General features: G+C 41.0%; 1 protein-coding gene across 3 annotated transcripts in view; it reads left to right on the top strand.

Moving 5' to 3' along the window:
• Rnf152 (ring finger protein 152) overlaps positions 1–9,924 on the top strand; it is a 97,684-nt gene extending 87,760 nt beyond the window's left edge. For all 3 annotated transcript variants that reach the window (XM_047526583.1, XM_047526581.1, XM_047526582.1), the window contains one exon: positions 5,395–9,924. In XM_047526583.1, coding sequence (XP_047382539.1) covers positions 5,532–6,143 — 612 coding nt within the window. In that variant the 5' untranslated portion in view covers positions 5,395–5,531 and the 3' untranslated portion in view covers positions 6,144–9,924. The remainder of the gene's footprint in view (positions 1–5,394) is intronic.
• Positions 9,925–12,515: the final 2,591 nt, after the last annotated feature.

Here is a 12,515-nt window from a genome sequence, read left to right as displayed (position 1 = left end):
TCACTTTTATTGTTTCTAAAAATCGAAGCTGTGACTGTTCTGTGAGTTAGCTCTAGCTAGATGTATTCATTAAACCAACGACATAAAGGAGGAAGTTTCTAATGCAAACTGGCTTCCATTTAAATAGTTTAGATGTGCAGTCTCCAACTCGTGTAAACATACATGCTTTCAAGGTCATTAATAGAAAATATTGTAAATTATCCATCAGGTGTAAGAAGCATGGAACCCAGCAATGTGCCATGCAGTTGGAAACCCAGCAGAGTGTCATGCAGTATTTTTACTAGAAGGTACTTTATGAGAGACCATCTAGTTTGCTTACGTAAACTATCTGAGGGTAGAATTAGATCTAAAATCCTTATCTCCTGTTCCTAATAATATTGTTTGTTGGGTAGATATTCAAACAGTCAAAAATGAGTGGTTATCATCACTCATTGCAAATAGGACTTTAATTCCTAAAAGTGTCTTGTTTCCAACATACTTTGATTTTCAGTAGGCAACATCCAACTGTGAATGTGTTGAACACATTCATCTTTTGCTAACTTCAGTGAAATATAGGCCTCGAACTGAGTAAATAACATCTTTCTGGTGCCTGTGGCTGCTTGGTAGGTGGGTTTCTCAGCGACAGATTTGGATGCACCATGGTGTGCCCTTTGGCATAATGCCCTGTGACACCTACAGGCAGGGGTGGCCACCAGGCTATGCCCAGGTCTTTGATTGTGTGCTGAGTCCCTGAAGTGACCTTGTCATCGTAGCTGGTCTCTTGCTTTCTTCCTGTTCAACCACTAACTCCCTGTCCATTTCAACCACTTACTTTCTTCCTGTTCAACAGTTTAGTCTCTGTGCCATCCTGCCTGCCTCTGCTGCCAAGGCCAGTAAGACTTCCTGCCAGTAAGATTTCCTGCACTGCTAACATCCAAGACACTTAAATGTCTCTTTTCACTTTCCGTATTTTTGGCTTCATCAAATACAGCAAACCAGAATGCTCATAGGAGGAAGTGGTACAAAGACGGGAGCCTGGGCCAGTGGAATTCTCAGTTGTGATCTGTCAGCATCCAGACACCCACTACCTGGCTCCATTAAAGCCACCACAGCAGTTGTACCAAGTTTGTAACGCATGTAGGAGACAATTGTGTCCAGAAGGATTGCTCTCTGCTACCAGAGAACCCGAGGTCAGTGACACACCTGTCACCAGGCCGCCTTCATTCTTGCCACTTATTGGAGTGTTGGTAAGATCCAGTATAACTAAGTGGTTTTACCAGCTGACATACCAGATGAAATGGAATTATAATTGTTTTGTTTAATGTCACTTCAAATATTTATATTTTCTTCAAGAATTAAGCGACTGGCCTGTATCAAAAAATCACTTTTTTCAGTAGAAAAAGAAAAGCAATTGCTGAGTTTAATCTCTGACTTTGAACGCCACCATTAAATTGCAGGTTCTTGTGTAGACCATCAAATGGGACGATCCAAGGTCAGCCAGATGTAATCGATACCAGATCATGCTACAGCTCCATGAGTAGGCTTCATAATTAATCCTGTGTTAAGGAATGAATGAAGATCCTTAAAAATATAAGCAGAGTAAGCCTTTTTGGATCATTTCATCACCTTTTTATGTGCAAGCTTATTTGCTTGCACTTCTGAAAACTGCTGATATTATAAGAATTCATTGTTGGAGACCTTTGCTATTTTACCACCCGCTAAATTCACAGGAGCATTCTACCACACCCACGCTTTATAAAGCGGCATACAGTTTTGCAGATCAGAAAAAGAAATTTCATTTTATAAAATTATGTTGATGTTGTAAAGTATCCAGAGCACCAAATATCCATGACCCCAAAACAGCAGCAGCACACACAACCTTCGGCTCACTTGTGTGTCGTGTAACTGATAATATTTGTGTAACTAAATACTGTTTTATGAAGCCAGATTTGGATATAAGTTCTGTCTTGTAAACTGTAACTGTTTTTTTTTTTTTTTTTTTTTTTTTTATGTTCTCCCTTAGCCACTGTTCCTCGTTTTGTGGCCTGTTTTTCTCTTTGATCTTTACTTCAGGTTCTTTTGAAAAATAAATTGCATGATATTTAAAAATTGTTCCAATATATTTCGGCATATACTTCTACATTCTACTCAAGTACTTTTTCCTTTTAAAATTTAATGAGTATTTTATTTGAGTATCACATTTTGCTCTTGGCAAAAGCAACACCAAACACAGGTTCCTAGGGCAGTTGCCAGTATGTGCTTGTGTCTAACATGCTTGATGAAGAACTCTGGGTTTCCTCCCTGGCCTTCACGGCTTGTTTCCATTCCCCTTCTTCAGTAGTTGACTTGCATCTTTCTAGGCTGTGATGAAAGGGGAAAGAGTGATTCATCATTTCCTTTGGGCCATAGCCTCATAAATTTTCTTCTCTTTACCTAACTAATCATCATCACTACTAATTATGCTCCAGAAAATAAACTGGAATGCAGTACAGGCTGCTTAATATAGAACACATCAGTGTATAAATCAGAGACTGCTGTCAAAATGGCTTTATGTGGCTGAACATCGAAAATAGGAGCTGTGTTTCCCATTCTGCTTTTGTGTTCAGCCTGAACATGAGGGCCTAGAATGTACTTCCATAGAGTTAAAGTTGAGTAGTATGATTTTAAGGTATCTTCACATAAATTAGGGGAACATTACTTTGAGGATAAATTCATGAATAAAATTACAATTTGGTTTTATTGAAGAATCTTTGAGCAGAGCCAAGAGGAACACTTGCATACCCCTCTGAACTGTTCAAAATGGCAGCTCTTGCATGACGGGGAAACACCTCTGGGCAGAGCACACAGCCTACTGGGCAAATGGAAGGTGAACTCACTTGACCTTCAGCCATGACTCCATCATCCCCAGTTGGCCAGTGAGGAAGCAGACTCAGAGAAGTTGGGTGACTTACCTTGGTGCCAGAGGTAGGGTTTGAGCCCCAGAGACCAAAGCCTCTTCTCTTCCCCCTCTGCTAAGTTGCTCCACATATTGTTATTTAGAAGATGCGTTAAATAATATGGAAGGAAGGCTAATAAATTGTTCTGATGTTAGTGTCATGGAACATTTTTGGCCCCAGCTACATTTACGTCGAGTGTGGTTATCCTGAGGACTGTTAGGAGAAGTTCTCTTTGATTGTAAAATTGCAGGCATCTGTGTTGTTATGTTCCTAACACCCCTCTCCAGTTTTGCTGTTTCTTCCTCCATAATTCAAAGTGATCAGTCCTTCCCCACATACACATTTCCCACCTCATCCATGATGTTATAGCCTGATCTTTCTCAGTGGGCTTTAACACTAAGGAGAGAGAAGTGCAAGATTAACAGCAAAGCTTGGGTTTAGTAGGTTCATTTAGTGGGTGTAGAGTTGGAGGGATCCTGCCCACACCAGGGTCTCTACTTCATTCACATTGGCTACTGCAGCCACCTACGCATTCCCCTTCCTAAGCTCTCTGCACAACTTCCCCTGCACCTATGGCTGGAGGTCACCAGGCTGGACAGCACAGACCAGACCAGACCATTTGGTTTCTGAGCACCTTCACTTGCCTCCTCTACCTCTCTTTGCCCCAGTTCCTCTATTCAAAAAGATCTAAAAAGCATTCCTTGATTCTGCTCCCTCATTTAATTTCTGTTCGTGATCTGTTTCTTTCAGTGACACCATGCTCCTGTTGAGACTGCACCTCAGCTTCTTCCCCGTGACCTTACTGTGGTGCACGGCCTGACCCTTCTGCTGAGCCTCTTCTCACTTTCTACCTGCTCATCCTACTAACTTCTAACATCATAGAAGCCAGCTACCAGGTCTTCCCAATCTGCCTCAATGGATTGTTCTCCTACTTTTTACCTTTCTGGTGTTTCCCATTGCCCACCATAAGCCCCCAAATCTTTGGCCTGACCTTTGAGTCTGGCTATGGTCCCCAGTCTGTGATCTGAACCTGACTAAGCTCATTCACCTTTCCCTGTGGGGTCTGCTATCTTGGCTGGGCCTAAGGAAGAGTACACATGGGTACTTTGAGAATTTTCTTTCTTTTAAAGGCATCTGTGACAAAGATGGGAAATCAACAGCTAAAGCTATAAAACTCTTAGAGAAGACATCTGTAAGTTATTCTCGGATTAGAAAAAAAATCCCCTAGCCAATGTCACAGCTAGAAAAGAGAAATAATTCTATAATTGCTGACATCCTTTCCTTTGCTCATGCTGATTTCTTAACCTGAAAATAGCCTGACTTTGATTTTACAAGTCTGACTCTTATCTATAATCCAGATTTTTCACTAAGAGATCCCTGATTCCTCTAATTCCTCCAGCTCTTTTATAGCACCATGTTTTTTGTTTTTTGTTTTTGTTGTTGTTGTTGTTTGTTGTTTTGTTTTGGTTTTTGACAGTACTGGGGATTGAATCCAAGGGTGCTGTACCACTGGGCTACATTCCATACATTGCAACCCCTTTTATTTTATATTTTGAGACAAAGTCTTGCTAAGTTGCCCAGGCTGGCCTCAAACTTGCAGTTTTCCTGCCTCAGCCTCCCAAATAGCTGGACAGTTTTGCTTTTAGGGGATGGGGGTGCAGCCCAGTGGTAGATCACTTGCTTAGCATGCATAAGGACCTAGGTTTGACCCCCAGCATTGCTTTATAAAAAGTATTTATTTTTAATCATGTTTCTTGGTGCAAGCCTGAACACCTAAATTAGAATTGATTGGAAAGTATTAGTGATACTTTGGAATTAGTGTGCCTTTGTGACCCCCCCTTCTGTTCACTGCCGCCCTAGTTCTATTGTTTTTTATTTTGTTGTCTTTCTGTGTCTTAAAACCAAATGATCTTATCTCAGTTGGAAAAAATTAAAAAGTGGATTTATGCACTTCGGCCTGTGGTGTCATTTTAATTACCTGAGAAAAAGAAATAGTCCTCACCCATGTAAGCAAGTTAGGTACAGGGAGCACCTAGATTTGTGAAGTTGCCTGAATCTAGCAGTTAATACTTGCAGGAGGGTAAGTCGAGGCAGAAAAAGGTCAGAGGATCTAAGGAAAGAAGTTTACGTCTAGAAAATGCTACAAACACACCAGAAGCAAGAGTTTCTCCAGTGTATTTTAGAACGACCCAAGCTCTGCTGAAATGCACAAAATGGAAAAACAGATTCCTTCTTTGTGAAATAAGGGCGCTTGGTCTGCACCTCTCCAACGTGCATTTCTTTAAAAAGGAGCTGCTTCGAGAACTTTCCTTCACCTTCCACGGGTTGCTACAGGAATCCTGTGGTCTCACCAGTGGGAACATTTTATGCTTTTGACCCAGGATCAAGACCTCGGGGCTGTGGTGTAAATCCTGTGACTATATCGACATGACAACTTAGTGAATGAATTAATTCGTTTTGTTTGCATTATTTCCCTCAGAAATGAACACGCCCACGAATGCTAGATGCCTGTGAGCTCCGAGGTCCCTGGGCAGCACTGGAAAGACCGAGTGGAGGCCTGCGAGGACCGGCTCCTTCCCCTTGGCCTTGGCCCTGCGCCTCTGCTCGCGGCCCACCATGGAGACGCTGTCGCAGGATTCTTTGCTGGAATGTCAGATCTGCTTCAATTACTACAGCCCCCGGCGAAGGCCCAAGCTGCTGGATTGCAAGCACACCTGCTGTTCGGTGTGCCTCCAGCAGATGAGGACAAGCCAGAAGGACGTGAGGTGCCCCTGGTGCCGTGGCATCACCAAGCTGCCGCCGGGCTTCTCCGTGTCGCAGCTGCCCGACGACCCCGAGGTCCTGGCCGTCATCGCCATTCCGCACACTTCCGAGCACACCCCGGTCTTCATCAAACTTCCCAGCAACGGGTGCTACATGCTGCCCCTGCCCATCTCCAAGGAGCGCACGCTGCTGCCGGGAGACATGGGCTGCCGCCTGCTCCCCGGGAGCCAGCAGAAGTCCGTCACCGTGGTGACCATCCCTGCGGAACAGCAGCCGCTGCAAGGCGGGGCTCCGCAGGAGGCGGCGGCCGAGGAGCCGGGCCGGCGGGGCGTGGTGAAAAGCTCCACCTGGTCGGGCGTGTGCACTGTCATCTTGGTAGCCTGTGTCCTGGTCTTCCTCCTGGGCATCGTGCTGCACAACATGTCTTGCATTTCTAAGCGCTTCACTGTGATATCCTGTGGCTGAGGCAGGGTGCCGGGAAGGCTCTTGTGGGTGCCAACTTAGGGATTGAGCAGGTGTTGGTGACGGGATCCCAGTGAGGAGATGGGGGGCAACACTGACCATTGGTGCTGAGCGCTGGCCTCTGGGTTGCCACTTGATTCACCTGAAGACAGACGCCAAGGGAGGAAGGTGAGGTCTCAACAAGATGCCAGGTGAATTGTTCTGAGTGTGGATGGCCACAGCTTTGAAGATGATTGCATGCATCCTCATAATCATGTACAAAGTGGGCTGTAATTTATGAGTTTTCAAGATCATGTTATGAGATAGACATATTCTACTTAGACCTTGATCCGTACCCGTGCATACAATGTGATCTCTAATGCAGTAGATGAAAATAAAGATGCTGTGTATACAAGTAGAATTAAACCTTGAATCCATGTAAAAATTCAGTGAAGACATACACTGCAGGCTGCTTTGCTTTTTTTTTTTTTAAATGGAACCCAGTCTTCGTTTAGTTGCTAAGATTTTTTTTTTTCATACAGTTTGAATGGCACCCAAATCAAAATAAGTGAAATGGACCGTCGTTTTTTTGGAGAAAATATTTGAACAAGTGTCTCCAGTGTGTTGTGTTTTGTCATGTCCCTTCATTTTTCTTCACTTGTGATTAGAACTTGCTATGTGTTTATTAAGCTGAAAGCCCAACAAGGAAGCAATAAACCAAGAAATAATGAGAAATGCCTAATCCCACAGGAAACCTGTATGCCAGTTTTTCTCAAGCCATCTCACAAAATAAGAATTTAAAATGTAAATATTGTGTATTTGTGTGTGTATGTGAGTGTAATTTGATTTACCTCAGGTTTTTGAGTCTTTTCAGAAGAATCCCAGGATTAAGACTTTGTGGGCATGAAGGGAGTCAAGCATCTGAAACAGCGGGCACCTGGATCCTCCCAGTGAGGCGCCCCTACGTGACACCCCAATGCTCACCCCTCTGCTCTGTGTTTAAGTCCTGTATTTCGTAAGGCACAAGTGGAGAGTAACAAAAGTTTGACTTTTCTCCCAGTTTTGGAGTATTATAAAAGCCACATGTGTTGTTAGTGATGGCAAAACTGATGGCCATTTCAATAGGCAGTCCACAGTTATTTTTGAAAGATGCTGTTCCATGAGCATCTAATCTTTTTGAATTCCAGTTTCCTCTTGTTGGTATAAGCAAGAAAATCTTCTGTATTTCTAACTATGTTTTTATTGAGAAAAAAATGACAAAGTAAACGTTAACAATTCACATTCCCAATGTAAGTGTTCTTAAATGTGTAATGGTTTAAGGATGTTCATAAAGAAAGAACTGCTGAATTAAATAATAAATTCTCATCTCTGGGTATGTATGCATGTAGAAATAGCTGTAAACTTTACAGTTCTCTTGTAATTCCTTTTATGGAATTCAGGAGGCTAGTGGTATGTGTCAAGGACTCCACTCAAATATATGTTTTTAGGTATAATTGACTCCCTGAAAATGGTGGGAAGGGTGGGGGCAGGGGGAAATTGGGAAAGATAAGCAATGACTGGTTCCAAAAAGTAAGGCTAGAAAGTAGCCCTGTAAGATCAAGCAACTTTATTTATTTATATGCTAACTATTATCTTCAAGCAGCACAAAATATGCATACTAAAGTGATGGAGTTCATGTAAAATAAAACAAAAAATTAATAACTAGAATACAAAGCTAACACCTAATTGGCATGAGAATTCAATATAAAATTATGAACTCTGATCTTTTCAGAGTTTTCCAATTTGTCATAAGACCTTTAGAAAATGTATTTGAAAGCTCAAACTAGAAATTAGGTTAAAATGCCATTTTAGTGTACAAGCTATTGGGCATTATACAACAAATAATCTAGGATTTATTTTGTATTAATAATTTAGGTATCATATTAGCTGAATACTATCCTCTATTACGTAACATAATATACTGTTGGGTTAGTGTCAATTTCTCAAACTCCCAGGCTGCTGTAATGCATGTCTGACCTAATTTCTATTTCTCTTGGAGGAAAAAAATGACAGAAATGTTGCATTAAAAATGCTGCATTTCAAATGGACTTTACCTTTGCAATTTTAAGCCATGTCATATTCAAATTAATTTTGTGAGCGATATCTGCATACATTTATGTACAGTATGAAATGATTGACCTGTAGTGTAGTATGTGATAGAGTTCTACTTGTGTAGTAGGTTATATATATAGACACTAATGTGTGTGGTGATAGTGTCCCGTGTTTCTTAGTGCAAAGCTGTAAAGTAAAAATGTCCACAGAACTTTTACTTAAAAACAGTCCCGTGCTAGAACTGCAATTAAGCAGTGCAAAATTAATCAGCTCTCTGGTAGATTCTTGACCTCACAACTTAACAATAATAACCCGAATCAGAAGTTTTTGTGTGTAAATCTTACTGATGTAGGTAGGACATTATTTAAATTGTTTAAAATGGATTCTGCTTGCAGATTGCACACCTCCTTGTTAGGATGTGTTTGCGTGTGTGTTTGTATGTGTGTGTGTGCGCAAGCGCGCACATGTGTTTGTAGTGGGGGGTGGGGAGGAGAAGAGGCAGAGAGATGTCTTAGCCTGCCAGATAGAATTTTTCCAGGCTTAATGATGTTTTGATGTTATCTGGCAAGCCATTGCTCTGGTCTCTTCTGGCATTTACCCACAACACTAACAACTTATTTACCCCTTGTGACAAAAGCCCAGTGACACAGAGGCCAGAACTCACAGTTGCATACCAGTGAAATGTCACAGCTGGAAAGCCCAGGAAGAGCTGAAAGCAGCCTCTGGTGGTTTAGTTTTGTAGATGAGCCTGTGGAGGCTCAGAGGAGAGTGTGGAGACTTGTAATCCTGCAGGAAAGGGGGACGAGAACTGTGCATTGCTGTCCCTCTTGCTTCTTTCTAGATCCATCGCACGTCTATCCAGCTGTGCTTCTAGTCCGGGTTGATGGATACCCTTTACTATGGCAACCGCTGCTTTAAAAGTGTTGTTTTGTAGTTCGTTTCTTCATTTTAGTTAGCTACCTCTCCAGGAAACCGAAAAAGGTTGATTTAGGGATGAACATAGACATTTAAAGAAAACTATCAGACCATATGATCTGAGTTTTTAAAATTGCAAAACATTGGCCCACCACCCCCATGTGTAAAGAACAGTGAGTGTTGTGTAAATAGTAAACTATAAGAAGCATGTATTTTCATCTTTATTAATGATCTTGACATAAGCAAGAGAATGCTTAATATGTTAAGTAGAGCTAAGTATGCCACCAAAAAGCATTGTCTTTGAAAAAATTTTGTGTAATGATGTGGGGCACAAATTCTGATGAAAAGGCAAATTGGTTCTGAGTTCCAGTCATATTTTATGATCAGAAGACTCTACGGTATTTTCTTTTAAAATATAAGTTTAATCTTGTGCATGGCTTACGAAGTGAGCCCCTTGGAGTTTCAGCTGTGCACTTGTGTGACCCTTACAATTTTCTAGATCTGTGCCATTCTGTGGAACATTCTGGAAAGATGGAAATGTTGCATGACCTGTGCTGTCCAGTAAAATAGCCACGAGCCACAAAGACTGTTAGACAATTAAAATGGGAGAATAATACAACTGGATAACAGATCTTTAGATTTTATTTAGTTTTAAACAATTTAAAGTTAGAGCCTCTTGTGGCTAGTGGCCACCATATTGGCTCATGGCATCAAGGTGTTCATAACAGACTAAGGAGAGAATTTGTGGGCTAGTTACAAGCATTTGGCAAAAAAAAAAAAAAATCCTTCCTGGTCTTAAGAAGTATGTGATCTCAAGTACAACAGGGAGAACTCACTGATTGCCCTTTGGGCTTATTAGATATTTTGAACTAAGGAATGATCAGTGAAGCTTAAAGAGTGCTTTATTAAGCCCCTTTTCTGGGACCATTAGCTGCATGTGAATCTATTGTCCAAAAATAGTAGTTAGACAGTAGCTATAAAACGTTTGACTTGCAAGCTGTGCATGACCTGTCCTGTGAAATTGTGTTTAGGGTCTTGTGGCCAAAGAGTAAATGTTACAGGAAAAAATAAGTCTAATGAAATCCCTCTTCACTTTCAACATCTTACCCACACTTCATTGCTGCGTTAGTCAGGTGTGAGATCTAAGAGCAAGCGTGTTTTTGGTGTTCAGAGTGGTTTTGTTGCCCTTGAAGTCTGCCAGTTTGTCATTGTATTTGGTGTGGCATATGTAGGCATCATTTTTCAAATGCCAGACTAAAACGTAGGTACTATTTTTAGAGTGGGATTTGGCAGTGTTTTAGTGTCTCTTGTTTTTTTTTTAATTTTAGCTATCTCTAAAAGAGTTTAAGATTTGAAGCTTCGCACAAAGGCACTTTTTAAAACCTGTTTTATGGTTAAAAAAAACAAAACAAAACAAAAAAATGCCCAACGGAATTTAAAGACTGGACGATCATTAAAGATACTAGAATTGATTTTTTTTTTTTCTTTTCTTTCTTTCTTTTTTTTTTTTTTTTCCTGTGGTTCTGGGGATTGAACCCAGGACCAGGCCCTGTACCACCGAGCTATATCCCCAACCCTAGAATTGCTTTCGAAGTGAGTAAAGGGAAACAGAAAATTCAGTTTGAGATACATTTTCATATAAAGATCAGACTGTAGTAGCCTGATACTTTCCAGTCTAGATTTTGATTTGAAGAGTTCCCATTCCTTTATTTGAAAATCTGTGCCATAGCCAGGCACTATGGCGCTTACCTATAATTCCAGCTGGGAGGCTAAGGCAGGCGATTACAAATCCAGGCCAGCCAAACAACTTAGGGAGGCTCCATCTCAAAATGAAGGCCTGGGGGTGTAACTCAGTGGTTGAGTACTCCTGGGTTCAATCCCAGTACCACTGAAAATTTAAAAAGAAAAAGAAAATCTGTTTTACAATTGGTTAGTCTGATTTTCATTGTGTCCAAAATGTAATGCAAGTCCAAAGCATTTATTTGCTTGAATGTTGAAGAATTAGGTTTTTTTTTTTTAATTCTAGAACCGTCAGTAGGCAAGACTATGCTTTTTAGCTTGTCTTTAGGTGTTCATTTGTAAATCTTCGATAAAATGTAGTTTTTCTCTATACTCTAAGTTGGGAGCCCAAAGGTCATTTGTTGGGTGAGGAATGATATGCAAAGGACTGTGACTTCCATCTTTCCTTAGAGAAATGATGCCAAACAGGCTGCATTTTGTTACCACACCAGAAGTGTCCCCCAGTCTGTCATCCTTGACCTCAATGGAGAAGCTGTTCCTTGACATTTCTACCATTCTCCATAAAACATCACCCACAAGGTAATCCTTACCAAACCAGAAAGCCCATAGAATGAGGTCACCAAATTAACTGGTGACTCCTTTGGAAATAATAGTCTGTTTCAAGAGCAATGATGATCAGTTGCTGGATCTTGTTCAACATGAAACACTTTTAAAAAATAAGTGGAAGTTCAAGTCATTGATTTTCTTTTCCTAACATGGTTGACTTGCCACACACACACATAAACACACACACAAATACACAGTTTAGCTCTGATTGGAGATAAAGTAAAAACTGTTTTAATCATATTTTCCCAGTTTGGATTATACAATGTTGGATTTAGATGTTAATTTCTTACCAATTGCTATTAGCTGCATTCGTGTCAAACTGATTATCTTTGGGAGTGTCTATTTATCTGAGATCTTCAGACTTCTCAGAATATTTGGAAAGTTGGGTTCTACTACATTTATTTTGTTGGAAAGCCATTGATCACCCAGGAACATAAGCAAGAGGAGCATTTAATTTCTGTCTCTTAAAGAGCTTGCTTTTTGGCTCTACTCCAGGGGTTAGGCCTGTGCACCATTGTTCCTGAACTTCTACAGTGTGGCTTCCATTGCTGCACAAGTTTCCTTGCTCAGTCTGGCCAGTGATCTTTTGATTTTTCTGGAGTCAACTGCCTGGGATATCCCACTGTGTAAGTCTCACTGATGATGTAGTGGTGCTTGAAAATACTCACCATGTTCACTGAATTTTATTCTAATCCAAGGGTTTTGATACCATTTTCATAGTATGATCGTTTTAGGGACAATCAGTAATCATAGCCAAGTACTGAGGGGCTTCCTGAGATCTGCCATGGCACGTGTGTTCTTTGTTTTGGCAGGAGTGTTTTTCTTTTGTCTGTCACTGTTCTTCCAAAACGCTGCTCTAAATTCATCACCGTGGGATGTAGGGCAAGTCGTCCATGGGAAAGTCTATAATCTCCCTGAGGTGTGTGTTATTGGGTTAATCTAACAATAGGGATGTTCAGTCTCTAATTTGATTTTTGCTTTTTGAGAATCCGGAAGGAGGTGGTTGTGTATGATGGAGAGAGAACATGGGATGTAAGGGAGAGA

This window comes from Sciurus carolinensis, chromosome 15, assembly GCF_902686445.1.
Source record: "Sciurus carolinensis chromosome 15, mSciCar1.2, whole genome shotgun sequence".
Taxonomy (NCBI): domain Eukaryota; kingdom Metazoa; phylum Chordata; class Mammalia; order Rodentia; family Sciuridae; genus Sciurus; species Sciurus carolinensis.
This window is presented reverse-complemented; position numbering and strand designations above follow the sequence as displayed.